The sequence below is a fragment of the Triticum aestivum genome, chromosome 7D (assembly GCF_018294505.1).
Source record: "Triticum aestivum cultivar Chinese Spring chromosome 7D, IWGSC CS RefSeq v2.1, whole genome shotgun sequence".
Classification (NCBI taxonomy): Eukaryota; Viridiplantae; Streptophyta; class Magnoliopsida; order Poales; family Poaceae; genus Triticum; species Triticum aestivum.
The window spans coordinates 63,930,789-63,946,564 of NC_057814.1; the positions used below are offsets into that span (position 1 = coordinate 63,930,789).

The 15,776-nt window shown below is 42.4% G+C and overlaps 1 protein-coding gene across 1 annotated transcript; it reads left to right on the forward strand.

Moving 5' to 3' along the window:
* Nucleotides 1–7,360: 7,360 nt before the first annotated feature.
* On the forward strand, nucleotides 7,361–13,188 carry LOC123169144 (very-long-chain aldehyde decarbonylase GL1-7). Its single transcript, XM_044586996.1, has 10 exons — nucleotides 7,361–7,420; nucleotides 8,424–8,647; nucleotides 8,775–9,007; nucleotides 10,264–10,483; nucleotides 10,669–11,050; nucleotides 11,127–11,234; nucleotides 11,756–11,956; nucleotides 12,069–12,167; nucleotides 12,513–12,683; nucleotides 12,861–13,188. The coding sequence occupies exons 1-10, from the start codon at nucleotides 7,361–7,363 to the stop codon at nucleotides 13,011–13,013; spliced, it is 1,851 nt and encodes a 616-aa protein (XP_044442931.1). The 3' UTR covers nucleotides 13,014–13,188.
* The last annotated feature ends 2,588 nt before the right edge of the window (nucleotides 13,189–15,776 follow it).

Sequence of the window (15,776 nt, forward strand, 5' to 3'; positions counted from 1 at the left end):
TCTAAACATGTTCGATGGCATGGAAGGAAGAGAAACAATGAAGGCATTGTGCGGTTCGGCCACAACACAACCTTATGTTGCATTCAACAGTCTGAATACGCAAGGACCTCCCCTTGGTACGTCATGTACCACATGTAAGAATTCACAGGGATCATAGGACCTTTTCCCACAGAAGGATGGCGCCACCAAATGGGGTTCAAGCCCTTGCCGCTCTCACACGTGATGACTCCAGAGTCGACTTCAAACAGATCCAATAGACACTCGTCGAAATCATCAACAAGGACGTCTGCGGTGAGACAGGGATCTTCTACGGCGGTGGCGTATCAACCCTTCAGGAGCAACTTCATCGCTACATACAACAGTGAACACGTGATGTTGTGTTTAAAAACAGTTCAAACATTGTTCCTAACTTGACCGTGTAGCTATACTTACCATACCTTTCATGTAGTTGCTACAATTAAGTCATTATGATGCATGCTGGAAGTTAGCAATTATCTTTACACGAGTAACCTTACTTTCTATATGTTGCTATATATGTTTGATATGGGTGATTCAAGCTGATATTTGCTCTCTTCGTTACCGAACGTCAAAGATTCGTCAATAGCAACTTCAACGACGCCGGGCCGCTGCCCCATGCAAAGTCACCGCAGTCAAATACATGCTTATAATTCAACCATATCTATGCCTTATGTAATGTGTGAATTCAATACTTTAATTACTTAAAGCATTCTTTTCATATGATAGACACAACCTTTGTAAACAAATATAAGACGTTTTAGAGACTTGAGACAAGCCTGCAAAACATCTTATATTTTTTTACAGAGGAAGTATGTGACAAAAAATGTGTAAATGCTACCACGATGGCAAACGCTGCAATGGCAGACAAATTTTGGCCTCCAAAATATACTAGCAGCGGGCGCAAAAGCATGAACGTAACCAACATGCTGACAAATTAGCGGCGCCCTGCAATCTTGAACGCAGCTAGTTGCTAAATTGCATGTCGCGTTCAAACATGACGAACGGTGCTAGTTCGGACCTAACGGCGGCATTCGTGGAGCGAACGCTTCTAGTAGCTGCATTACCAGTGGTGTTCACAGGGTGCACCACTAGTATCCAGTTACCAGCAGTGTAGTAGTAGCAGTGTGCCAGCGAAACACTGCTAGTAGACACTTATGCACGTTGCTGGTTAGGGTGTCCTATACTAGTATAGTGATCAATTCTTTGTGATTTATTCGCGATGTGTGAGTGGTGTCCTCGGGCTAACGGTTAAGATATAGCCTCACAGCCCAATGTACGCCCATAAAGGGAATGTCGGTTTACTTTTTGATAGGACATTCTTTCTATGTGTTGTGCAATGATTTTGTATCTTGTCTCGACCTCGATCCTAGTATCGCAGGTACCTGAGATACTGAAGATCGGAACAAGGAGAGGTAAAGTGCTGAGAGGAGCAGGAAGCTATGCTAAACGTCGATGGCACTAAGATTAGTACGGCGACAAAATCAAGTCTCTGGGGTAGATATGGTGTAGTCATACAAAAAATGCCTACTGCATTGGTGTCGTTATCCTTAATATCTGAGCTGACCCGTAAGTTAGATAAGTCCTTGGATTGACAATAGTACCACGGCTCGGCGGCAGCTAGCCGTGGGGTTATTAGGACACATCTCCCGCATAATTCATGCACAAGATATATGTAATGTTGTACCATTGCTAGGTTGATTTCTTTAGATCGTCTCCCTAGAAGATGTACACGGCTGTAGGTGAAACCTTAAGCCTTATCCTATTACTTTATTATTGTATTTTAATCGCCTCTCCAGTTTGTTCAAGGAACTGAAACATTTTGAGATAACAAGTACTTGCAAATATTTCCTTGCGAACCATCATCACTACCTAGCACTACTAGGAAAAACCTTATACACAGAATCTTAGCAGCAGCGTGGTTTAAAAACAAACGCTACTGCTAATTAGCAGTAGCGAGCTTCAGGAAACCGCGCTACTAATAGCCCAGTAGCAGTAGCGCTCTAGGTGAAACAAGCGCTACTACTATAATTGCCACGGCGTTACCTCCAGGCTAGGTATAGTAGTAGCGCCCTTCCTCTGGACCCGCTACTGCTAAAGTACTTAGTAGCAGCATTTTTCTTCAAAACTCGCTGCTGCTAAGTATCACCCCCCTTGCAACTAATGAAGTTTAGTCCCATACTGCTAAGCGAACAAGGTGTTTACCACCTTAAATATGTTACTTCTCAAACTATCTCGAGCACTTGGTCTTCATTGAACTATATGTGTAGGATTTGTGGGTGCAATATGAATCCTCACCTGTGCCTATACAGTTACGGTGAGGATTCATGTTGACTATTTAGATTCTACACAAAAATATCAATGATGACCAATGATATTTTTGATATTTTTACATGCTTAGACTTAGCAGTAGCGTTTTTTTAGGACAAAGCGCTACTGATATTGGGCTTAGCAGTAGCGCGCTCCCCGTGCCCGCGCTACTGCTAGAGCAAAACAAAACACGCGGCCCGGCAGGCCCCCCGCATGCTCATCTCTCAATCGTCCCCCTCCGCCCGACGCCGGCAGCTGCGGTTAGGGTTTCTCCTCCGCCACCGCCGCCGCAGGTAATGCTCCTCCCCCCTCTCCCCGCCCCTCCGCTGCTCCTCCACCCTCTCGCCGCCCACTCTGTCGCTGCCCGCGAGCTCTGGCCGGGCGCCTTTGGCCGACCGCCCTCGATCCCCTCGCCGGCCGCTGTCGTCGCCCCCTCTCGTAGGAAAGTCACCGGCCTTCCCCTCGTCAGCACCCCCAACCGAGGTCACCATGCCATCCCCCCTCCTCGACAGCACCCCCCGAGGGCTGCCCTACCTAGATGCAGCAAGGGCTTACGAATTTCATATGGATAACTAGATGCTTTTGTTTTTCTGTAATAAGTTATTTTTTGCAAAATGTAGGTGCCAATTTAGCTGAAATGCTTTGGTAGGTGGTACCGTGATCTGCTAGATATTGGTTTTGATACAAGTATTTAGTTTGCAAGTGCTAAGTCAATCCCAATTAAATTTGCCACTTGTTTTTTTAATCAGTTATCTTAGGCAATAGGGGCCAAATTAGATGAAATGTGTCTTGGTAGGTGTGGTACTTTGATTTGGTAGATAACTTATTACAGATCTTAGGATTATACCTTTGGTAGGGGCCAAATAGTTTTTTCGGCAATAGGTGCCACTGAAATGCTTTCGTAGGTGATACCTTGTCATCTTGTATGTTACTAGATCTTAGGATTATAATTGTCCATCAAATTGCTTCTCGCGGAAGAATCTCTTCATCAAATTGAGAGCTTGTTGTTTACTTTTTGGGATCGGGTTCCACTATGAAAATATAACTGAAGAAGAACCAAAAATATCACATGCTATTATTTTTATTTCCTGTGAAGTGGATCGTTCATCCTTTGCTCATATTGCTTTAGGAAAATGGCGCCACCACCACCACCACCATGTCGACTGTGCAAGTCAAGGTGCGCCAGCAGCCTTGCAACTGGCAACCTATTCAGCGTCTACTTCCAGCCGAGTTTTCGTCATGCGGCGGTAAGAAATTAGATGAAATGTAACAACTATTTTATTTTTAGTGTTGGCATTACTGCATTGTGTCATTTTGCTTTTTTTACACAGATCGTCCCATGCAATGTGAGGTTGAAATTCAACAACCTGACAGGAGACACTGTGACATTTGAGGCTCCTAGGGGCCGTACACTATGGAGGTCGAGAAAGGACGCAATATGTCGCAGATTGGAGGAGATGGATGGGCCCATTTCCTCGCCCGCATGCGTCTTACTGGTGGTGAGTTGATCAGCTTCTCCTTCAGAGCAGAAAGACCCAAGCTGGCTATCATTTATATCAACCTGGTGGAAGATGATGAAGATGACGAAGATGATGAAGATAATGAGGACCCACTGGATGAAGATGATGAGAACCCACTTCATGAAGCCATCATAGCTCAAAGAATGAGGCTGAGCGAGGAGGAGGTGTGCAACCTATGGGACATAATTCCGCCACGTGATGACTTTGTCGGGGTGCCATTCGTGACCCGCCTGACAAGTACCATGGTCGATCGGCATGAAATGGTATGTTATACTGACTGTAGTAATTTGATGATATATATATATATATGCTTTATTGTTATACTTACAAATGCAAATTATCCGATGATATGCTTAGTGTAGAGTCAAATGATATGCTGTGTAGAATCTAGTCGATGATATGCTTTAGTGTAGAGTCTGATCACATGCTTATTAGTGTAGATTCCAAGGAACTATTAATAGTGTAGATAATCCATATATACTTATTAGTAGAATTAATGCTTAATTAGTACAAATGTGTAGTACTGTGTCTTTTGATAGTGTAGAAATCTATACTTAACAGAAATATATTTGCAAGAGTATGTGCGAGGCTATTTATTAATTGATATGTTTTTCTTATTCAGAAATTGCCAAAGAACTTATCTGTGAGTTGTGGTATCGAGCCTGATGAAGAAGGCTCAGCTGGACTACGCCTTACCGCAAGGGGCTCCGTCACCACATGTACTTACCGCATGGACACAGACGGTCGCACACACTTAAACTCGGTTGGGCGGAAGAGATTCCTCGTTGGCAAGAATCTTCGTGTTGGACAGGCCATCCTAATTACTATCAGGAACACCCACCGCCCAGGCTTGAGGATGATGATCGTCGTCGATATCATCTAGAACTACATATGTGTGTGTGGCTATATCATCTAGAACTACATATGATGATCGTCGTCGATATCATGTAGAACTACATATGATGATCGTCATTGATATCATCTAGAACTACATATGATGATTGTCGTCGATATCACCTAGTACTGCTTGAGGATGCATGTTGAGTATATATGAAATTGTTATCTAGTACTCCCTCCGTTCCAAATTACTCGTCGTGGATTTAGTTCAAATTTGAACTAAAACCACGATGAGTAATTTGGAACCGAGGGAGTACTACCTAGTACCTATAATGCTTTATGAAATTGATATATTGTAGTACCTAGTATCTGGAAATTGCAATTTATTGAAGCTGAAACAGGGTAGGAAGCCAGGGGAAATGATGAAAGATATAGCAGTAGCGAGGCTAGGAAATCACTACAGCTAATTAATAGTAGCGCGTTCTGGAAAAGCGCTGCTGATATAGTCAATAGTAGTAGCGCGGGTACAGACCGCGCTACTACTAACAGTTAGCTATAGCGCCGTAGTAGTAGCGCGGCTGCCCGCGCTGTTGATAGCCTCAAAACCCGCGCTACTACTAGGGTTTTCCCTAGTAGTGTAGATTCAATAAATTCTAGGGTCTTTGGGGAAGAAGGCTATATCTACATCTAAAACCGGATCGTAGGTATGTCACTTCCTTTGACATGGATCCCTTTGTCGTGAGGTGCCGGAGGAACGCCACCAACGTGATACCCGAGGAGCAATCGACATTCGCTTGTGCGGAGTAGAGATCTCGGGCCATGGGGGAGACATCCTCCTCCTAGGGTGGTGCCACTATGATGTAACACAATGCGTTCCGGTTCATTGGAGCCTCCTGGTATTTAGTTGGGGGATGCAAAGCTCTCCTTCGCCGAGGGCACTCATCCCAAAAGCTCATCGCCGGTTGAGGTATGAGATTCTGGATTGTTGTGTGACAAGAGGCATTGTTATACACATGCAACTTGCCAAAGTCATCATACGGAAAACTCCGACACTTGAACTTGAAGATTTGTTCCCTAGCAAAGAAAGTAGTGAGGATTCGTCTCTCCGCCCCGTCGAGGACGAAGTGCAGGGAACCAAGGGAGAGATCCCGGCCCGATGAGAAGCCACTGGTATTCTGGGTTGGAGTGGCCATCTCCATCCGATCGGCGGACCCGAGCGCACCGTCTCTACTGGCGCGTCAACAGTCGGTGGCTCTCCGAGAGGAGGTAAGACCTTACTACAGCAATTTGTGGTTAGATTGCCCAAGTACTCACCGGCGATCAGGAGGATTACTAGAGAGATCGGTTTCTTGGGTTACAAGCACTCTGGCTGACGACTGAGAGGAAGAAAATGGAGGTAGGTGAGAACTCTAACTCTATGATGATATAGCATATGTTTTATGACTTCATACCCTCCATAGAATGCCTTATATATTCGGTAAGGCTAGGGTTACATCAGCTGGACCGACCCAAGGTGGGTTGGCCACATCTGTAGCCCCGTGCCCATTAGATATCTTTCCCAAGCTCCATAGGGTGGCGCAATGGTCGTCTTGAGTATTCGTCTTGGGTGGTTAGCTTGGCCCGGTGAAAGGGCTCTACCAGGGGTCTCAGGTTTCCAATGGTCATATGCTCGTCACCTTGCGAGGGCCGGACACGATACACACGCAGTAGGTAGAAGCAGCAATGATAGCGATGTAGCACGGGCGGGGGCACGCCGGTATAGAGTAGGACACCGCTAGAGGCGGTGTTAGCCATGGCCAATCTAGGCATGCTGATATCGAACACGAGCATGGCGAGTCCAGTAGTGGCCATGCCAAGCATGCAGAGCCAATTCTTGTTGTAGTTCGTTCTCATTGAGTACCAGCCTGGCTCCAATGTCGCGTTTTCAATACATCGAGCTCGACAACACCATTGTCTCCATGCAAAAGCTAGTTTTGGGGCTTTTAGAAAACTCGGTCGTACTTATCCATGATTTAGATAGATAACCCAAACTTGTTCTTTGGGGGTTACAACCGAAATCACGTTTATGTAAACCTTGTTACCTAGAATCTCTCAATCCAAACATCCTCTAAAGATGCAATCGCACAAAATCACATAATTTGTTTTCCTACATTCCAACTCTTACAAATTATCACATAAAATGGGTCTCATTTATTTTCGTATAGAACAATTATATGCACTTATACTTTCTAAACTTTGTACATGCATGGGTTGCTGAGTAGTAAACCAAATCGGAGATAAAAACATTCACTTAAGTAACACAAATGCCACCAGCATAGCAACAACATGTTTTATGCGATCAAACGTCGTAAAAAGCATGTTTTTCATGACTTGGATTTGAGTACTTCTGTCCAGAGTGTACCCTGGAAGGTCAAGCCACTGAAAAATACAGTTGGGGAAGTGGATACTGTGAATAAATGAAGACTGGTAATGGAAAAGCAAACACGCATGGGCACATGAAAAAAAGGAGTGCACATGGAAAAGAAGACTTCTTACCAGAATATTGTGAAACCGTATTGTAATATCCAGCCGTCCATGCATATATAAATTCAACCGGAGCTTGAAGTTCTTACCAGAGCTTGCTTGCTGAAGTAGCTGCTTACCTTGGAAGAGAGAAAATTCATCGCTCATCCATCACCATGGCAACAAGGCCGGGCCCTTTGACCGAATGGCCATGGCATTGGATGGGCAGCTTCAAGGTATGTTATATTTTGTCTCTCTGATATTAGTTGTGGGTTCCCAAAGGTAGGACGTGACGTTTTATTTTATCTATCTAAATTCATGTTCATATATTGAGTAACATCCTCTCTCTCTCTAGAATATATATCCTTCAGAAAAGGTAACATTAAATTAAAGAAAGTTTTATATGCATCGTAATGTCAAGTGGAACCGGCATTACATGAAGAGTTGCATGTTGCAGCGAACACATGTGTTATCAATTAATTATAATTACTTGTATTTTAAATTGCAAATAGAGTATTAAATTCTAGCATAAGCGTTCCAGTCTCATCTTGCCAATTCACCGAGTACTTTTCAGTTTTCACATGTTCCAGAAATGTTGCTTCAAGAAAACGATGAAAGTAAACAGTAGTACTCCCTCCGATTCAAAATAAGTGTCGTGGTTTTAGTTCAAATTTCTATTTATTTTTTTATTTTTTTATGAGGTACTCCCTCAGTGTCAAGATGTAAGACGGTATTTGAGTCTCAATTTAATCCAAAAAAAAAGCCTTACATTTTGATACAGAGGAAGTACCATTCTATTTTGCACTGACTAATTTTAGAAAACACAAGAAATAGAGAGGAAAGGGACCTTTGACAAATTCCTTGCTTCTTTGCACTGTGGATAGCAACCTGAGTACAATAACATATGCGCCTGTAAAATCTCTGATAGCAGCAATCAAATCATACAGATGTATGTATTGCTGGGCAGCTCAAGTCCTTCTCATGAAACCTTGAACTGTCTTTGTTCCTTGGCCTTGCGATCCTAATATGAATTGCCTGCAGTAGCTTTATTTTTCAAGTAGAATGACATACACAAACCTCCTTTTCACTTCAAAACCAAGACGTTTGCAAACTTAAAGCCACGGCAACTTTGAAACGGTCACAGATCTAATTGCCACATGCTATACGCCGCTGATTAACTCCCAATTTCCCATTCATCAATGTCACATGATATTCTAACCATGCACCGCTCATATGTAGTACCTGGTCTTGGCGCCCGCGGCGTTGCACACTGCGCACAGTGTGGTCACCAAGGGATGGGGAGACATGAACCTAGTATACGCCGCCATGTTACCAGCTCTGCTTCTGAGGTTGTTCCACAACCAGATCTGGATCAGCTTGTCTCGCCACCAGACCGCACGGAGGAAGCACATCATTGTTGACCGCAGCCTTGAATTCGACCAGGTCGACCGGGAGAGATCCTGGTAAGTGATATATATTCACAGCCTGCTATATATTCACTTCTAGTTGTATCACACTCAAATTACCTGAAATCTAAAAGATGATATGTTGCGTGTAATGCTAATAAGTTATCCTTACCATTCTGTACAGGGATGACCAGGCCATCCTTGCTACGCTGTTTTTCTACGTGGCCTATGCGGCCATCCCGAGTGTCAGACTCATGCCAATGTGGGAAACAAAGGGAGCTATCGCCATTGCGTTGCTTCACGTAGGACCTGTTGAGTTTATCTACTACTGGTTCCACAGGGCGCTGCACCACCATTTCCTCTACTCCCGCTACCACTCCCACCACCATGCCTCCATCGTCACAGAGCCTATAACAGGTAAGTAACCTCATTCAGGGATGAGAGGGTTAATACAACGATGCACAACGCCACCAAGTTATTCACAAACAAGGATCGCACAAAAAAAATCATTTCATTACTAGTGGCATTAAGTTCACAAGTGCCTAGATTATGGTTGCTTCGGGTAACAAATCATTGTGTTAAGTTCACAAACAAGGATCGCACAAAAAAATCATTTCATTACTAGTGGCATTAAGTTTACAAGTGTCTAGATTATACTTGCTTCGGGTTGAGTTCACAAGTTTCTAGATTTCTAAACATTGTACACAATACAGATTCACGTTTAAGATTTAAACTGTGCTAAGAAGAAACAAAAAATGCGAAAAAAAGGAAAAGAAAGAGTCAAACTATGTCATGAATGAAATGCGGCAGCACTAAAAATCCATGATATATGCATGTTGCATGGTACAGAGACTCTGATGTTCAAATCGGACGGATGTTAGTTGACCAGGCTAGCAAATCCAATGGCTAAAACAATTCGGATGACGTGGAAGCACACATGTATAGAAAAATAGCAATTAATGACTTGTAGTGTGGTTTGTCTGTAAAAGATATATACATATTGCAACCAATTTGACCAATTTGTGTTCTAAAACTGCCAAAAACCACTAGACTTTTTTTTATGGAAATGCTAAAAATATGATGTCAGATTTTTACGCATGGGAAATGAAACATTTTTTATGTCGAATTACCGTATTGCAAGCATATCAATTCCCTTCAGCGAGCATGACAAATCCTGGGAAAAAAACTGAACATGCCAGGAGTTGCCATGCTTGCTGAAGGATATTGCCAGGCTCGTGTCACGTAATTTGCCAAAAAAACGTTCAATTTGGCATGTTTAAAAAACTGACATCAGACCTTTTTAAGATAATAACCACTAGATATAAATGACATCTGAAAGCATCTGTACATGCATCAAAGTCCCGTTGGTTGGAGTTACAATATCCATTCTGATTCCACGAGTATAAGAAATTCAAAGCATAGATATGTCCAAAATAAAAAATAGAAGAATCAGGATAACATTCTGAGACCAAAAATACTATTCAGAAATGAGGTGTTTACCATCTTGGTCCTTCCAAAAATAATCTAGTTCAGATTTCTCTACATGTTCTATTGCTTAACAAATCTCTAAGTGATTGCTGCGTTAACAATTAGTGTTGTGTTTTGCACAAAGCATCTTGATTTGGTATATATGAAGGTTTAAATCTAATGAAATTTTACCATATGATTGGCAGCTGTCATCCATCCATTTGTTGAAACCTTAGCTTACTTCCTGTTATTTTCGATCCCCATGCTGATACCAATTTATATGGGATATGGTTCTGTCTTGGGTGTTGTCCTATACCTGGCTTGCAACGACTTCATAAATAATATGGGACACTGCAATTTTGAGATGCTCCCAAAGTGGATCTTCCAACGTTTCCCTCCTCTCAAGTATCTCATGTACACTCCATCGTAAGTATAGCATTTTAAGTTCAACCTTGCAATCATGTTAGTGCTGAGACTTTAGGTCCATTATGTTCTTACTCAAATTTTACCAGTGGATACTGCAAACATGAACAAATAGTTGAAATCTTTAGACATAGCTTCATAAAACCACAAACCAAATTATTCAAAGGTATTTTCCATTTCCCCCATAGGTATCATTCTCTCCATCATACAAAGTTTCGTACAAACTACTCATTGGCTATGCCAATCTATGACTACATATTCAACACCATGGACAAGTCAACAGACGAGTTGTATGAGAGAACACTGATTGGAACAGAGGAAACACCAGATGTTGTTCACTTGACGCATATGACCACCTTGCAGTCGACTTATCATCTAAGGGTTGGGATTGCCTCTGTAGCCTCTCGGCCCTCAGATAACCATGTATGGTATATGTGGATGATATGGCCAATGGCATGGCTATCAATGGTACTAGCATGGGTTTATGGATCATCTGCGTTTGTCGTCGAAAGTCTCAAGCTGAAGAAGATCATGATGCAAACATGGCTGATACCAAGATACAACTTCCAGGTAATGGATTTTCCACGTTACATGAATCCTATACCTTCATAGTGTTGCAAACTGATAGGATTTTCTCCATCTGCAGTACAGCCTGATTAGGGAGAGGGAATCCATCAATAGGTTAATTGAGCAGGCAATATCAGATGCGGATCAAAGAGGGGTCAAAGTGCTCAGTCTTGGACTTTTCAATCAGGCATGTTGACAAAAAAATTCTTTCTTAACCACCACCTTTTTCACTTTGATTGAGATTTTGATGAATTTCACTGAATAACAATAATTGTAGTAGACACAATTTTTTTTACATTTCGATCAAAATATTTCAGTCATTTCAGTTGTACACAAGAATACAAATATTTTCAAAATATTCAGTTTTTCTAATTTCGAGTGAACATCTCGGTCCTTTGGCCGGAATACAAACCGATATCATTGAAATTCAGTAATTCTGGTAGGTGCTGAAATATTTCTCAAAGTGAAGTTAAAACCACGTGCTAAACACACTCTTCATACATTCTTCCACGTGACACCTAACTTCTGATTGGGTCACAAAACATTCAGAAATGTTGGCAAAAAACTATGTAAGGACAACCTTTTGATTAGTCCGACTAGTTTGTGGAACTAATACGGTTTTGACTAGAAGTGCTACAAGAGTCAGATGCACTTTTTGCACACAGATGATTAGCGCAAATATATTAACCCTCACATTCTTGGTCCCAGGAAAGACAACTCAATGGAAGTGGTGAATTATTTACACAAAAATATCCAAAATTGAGAGTTCGACTTGTTGACGGAAGTGGCTTAGCAACAGCAGTTGTTCTCAAGAGCATCCCTTTAGATACAAAGCGGGTGTTTCTCTGTGGAGGCGGTTCTAAGGTAGCACATGCCACAGCTACAGCTTTATGCGAGAGAGGTGTCCAGGTACCTAACTTTCACCTTGCTACTTTGTTGATTTCGTTTAGTAGCTCACTTTTTGTATGAGTTGGTCCCATTTCTTGAAAGAATGACTATAAATATACGCAATTTTGTGTAGGTAATCATGAACCAAAAGAAGGAATATGACATGCTGAAATTGCGAGTTGCAGAGAGCAGCACTGCCTATCTAAAATTCTCCAGTGATGAGATACCTCAGGTAAATTGAAAGTTATACAGAAAAAGGAATGAAAACCCTCAAGAAGCTTTCTAGCTAGGGTGCATATATGGTAAGTGGAGTATATGTAATTAAATATAACTACTAGAGATATTAGACAATACAGTGAATGCTTATAAAAAATTGCTACTCCCCCCCCCCCCCCCACCCCACCCCCCCACCCCCGTCTTTTTGTTTTACGGAAAACAGTAGCAAACATTAAGCTATAGTGTCATCTTCCAGCAAATGACAACGATTAGAATGTAAACCCATGTAGCTACCATAGTAGGAAGAAAAGAAACACTCTGATAAGCAATATATTCAATAATTACTTCTTCATTGCTACAGATCTGGATAGGAGATATCATAGATGATCAGCAACAAATGGGGGCACCAAGAGGAGCAACATTTATTCCTACATCACAGTTTCCCTTTAAGAAGATACGCAAGGATTGCACTTACTTGAGTAGCCCTGCAATGAGGATCCCAGAGGCAATGCAGAACGTCCATACCTGTGAGGTGCTAGCAGTATATATGTTCTCATTGCCTTTTTGCGAAAATAGATGATCTCATTGCCTGATTATGTAAATTTTGTGATAGCGAAATAGGACATTTGACATACACAGATTCTTATCCAAGATTAGAATAGATAATCTGATAGATACTAATATGTGTTTCTACTCCCTTCATGAATAGAATTGGCTTCCAAGAAGGGTCATGAGCGCATGGCGCATTGCTGGAATGGTACATGCACTAGAAGGTTGGGGCATCCATGAGTGTGGAGATGATATGATGGACATCGAGCAAGTTTTGTCGGCAGCTATTAAGCATGGATTCATTCCTCTGTAAAAAACTTGATTCTTCTGAATCCTCCCATATATGTTACACGATAATGTTGAGCTGCAGTGTTATGGAGTGTCAGATATGCTTATTGGCTTAGTAGCTTCAATGGGCAGACATGTATTTGGGTAGAAAGCCCTAAAGATGGTATCAATAGCAAAAACTTATGAGTGCATGAAATGTATGAATCGCCAACTCACAGAAACTCATTAAAGCATGTTACCCATTATCAGTGACATTCAGATTCGAACTTTAAATGGCCATGGAATAAGGCAATTCAAAGAGAGATCCAACACACTTCGGGTTTTTTCTATCAGCATTGGTCTTTCTTCTGGATTTGGGTAGTAAGAAGTAATTTTATCGCCCCACGCCCAAACCTCCCGGATACCACAAAACTGTGAACCTTGTTGGGCATTGGTGTTGTCGTAATCGATTCTGCAAGATTGAAAGAGTAGCTAGTCGAGATTAGACACTACTGGAAAAGTCAACTACGCCTACCAGATTCGCTGGAAGAAGCCCCGAACTCCGATCTAGAACGTTCGACTTAGATCGAGGTTCGAATTAGTTTAGTTCGATTGGAAATCGCTGCCCGATTCACCGAACTCAAATCAATCTCAACTTTTCTCCCCATTTGTTGATTTCAATTGAACCCAAAAAAGGAATCCATGTATCATCTATTACAGGCTAGACGCTGTTGCAGCTATCCTCAATTGCCAAGGCTGCCCACATGACGACGGCGTGGGGACATGGTTGCCTGAGCATCGCAGCTCCTGTTGTGCATCGTTGATACATGCCTGGAGGCTCCTCTCCTGCTTCCCCCAGGGCACGAGCACCACGCGAGTGAGCAGGAAGGGATGGGGTGTGCAATAAGGTCGAGACGAACTAGCATAAGAACGGAGGAAAGTTGTTTTTTTACATAGTACAATTAAAATTGCTCACATACACAAGAATCAAGTCACCCCTATGAACACATGCACACACACCCTAAACCTATGAGCATCTTCGAGAGACCGAGTCAGTATAGCATCTTGAGATTTTACCAAGTCACCATCGGCGCCTCGTAGTTGATGGAACGTCTTCTCCAGCTGAACGGACATTGCCGAAAGCCTGAAATAAATTCAGGAATAATACAAGCACCAATGTCAAATCTAAGATTTAAACTTTGATGGAATGAGGATACCACTGTCCTTCTAACCATCCAACACATGTTGATTCGAAATGAAGGAAAGATGTTGTGCGGGAAGCGAGGTAGAAGAAGATGTGCGTGTGACCGTGTGTGGCGGATGGCATCAAAGGACCGGCTAAGACGTCTGGACGAGAAGAGAGCAACTAGTTAACGATCGCTCCTTCGGGAGCCTCCCAACAATCACTTGGGGCTGGGCTGAGAGCACGCCAGCCGCCATGTGTGGCGCTCTTGGGGTTTCCTCCGGATTTTTTTTGGCACATGTATCTGTCTTTTTAGACGGTTTTTTTGGGTTTTTTCGCCTGTTTGGTTTTCCACTGGCCTTTCTTAGATTTTGTATGAAATAAATTGAAATATTTTTTTGCGAGAAAACACGTGTTCCTATATTGTCCTTTCGCGAGAGGCATGGTTTTTCTTTCGTGAGAGGCACGATCGTGCCTCTCGGAAATGGAAAAAATGAGAGGCACGGTTTTGCTTCCGTGAGAGGCATGGTTTTGCTTTCGCGGGATGCACGGCCGTGCCTCTCGGAAACGAAAAAAAACATGTTTTTACCTTCCGCAAGAGGAACGGTTTTGCTTCCGAGAGAGGCACAGTTTGCTTTCATGAGGGGCACGGCCGTGCCTCTCGAAAAAAAAAGGTGTTTTCTTTTTCTTTTCCTTCCTCGAGAGGCACGGTTTTGCTTCTGCGAGTGGCATGGCTGATATGTCTCCAATGTATCTCTAATTTTTTTTATTGTTACATGCTATTAGTATTAATCTTGGATGTTTTATATGCAATTATATGTTATTTTATAACACTTTCTGAGACTAACCTATTAACCCAGTGCGTAGTGCCAGTTGCTGTTTTTTGCCTTTTTTTGGTTTTCCTGGAAATCAGTACAAAACGGAGTCCAAATGCTATGAAATTTTTTGACGATTTTTTCTGGAGAAAATGGACCCTAGAAGCTTCGGGAGGAGACCAGAAAAAAACCGAGGAGACGACAAAGCAACAGGGCGCGCCCTGGGGGCGCCCTGTTACCTTGTGGGCCCATCAAGACTCTGTCTGACCTAATTCCACCTCTATAAATTCTCTAAAATCAGGAAACCAAAAGAGAGCCACCCAAAACACTTTTTCTGTCGCCGCAAGTTTCTATTCTCCCATGATCCCATATGGAGGCCTTTTTCGGTACTCTGCCGAAAGGGGAATCGATCACGGAGGGCTTCTACATTATCCTTGTTGCCCTTGAGATGATGCATGAGTAGTTCACCACAGACCTACGGGTCCATAGCTAGTAGCTAGATGGCTTCTTCTCTCTCTTCGATGTTCTTGGAGTTCTATCCTCCTCGATTTTCTTGGAGTTCTATCTGATGTAATCTTCTTTTGTGGTTTGTTTGTTGCGATCCGATGAATTCTGGGTTGATGATCTGAATATTTATGAGAAGTAATTGAGTCTTTTCTGAACTTTATTATGCATGATTGTTATAGCTATGTATTTCTCTCCGATCTATCTGTTTTATTTGGCCAACTAGATTGATTTATCTTTAGTGGAAGACACTACAAGAATTCTGTTAATCCATGACAGACACAGTCCGTCATGGACCAGCGAAAAA

What these genes read in the sequence shown, in the direction of transcription:
- LOC123169144 (XM_044586996.1), top strand. Translation starts at nt 7,361, where the DNA reads ATGGCAACAAGGCCGGGCCCTTTGACCGAATGGCCATGGCATTGGATG. An exon ending in GTCGACCGGGAGAGATCCTG is followed by an intron (nt 8,648 to 8,774) that starts GTAAGTGATATA and finishes CATTCTGTACAG; the next exon opens with GGATGACCAGGCCATCCTTG. An exon ending in CGTCACAGAGCCTATAACAG is followed by an intron (nt 9,008 to 10,263) that starts GTAAGTAACCTC and finishes TATGATTGGCAG; the next exon opens with CTGTCATCCATCCATTTGTT.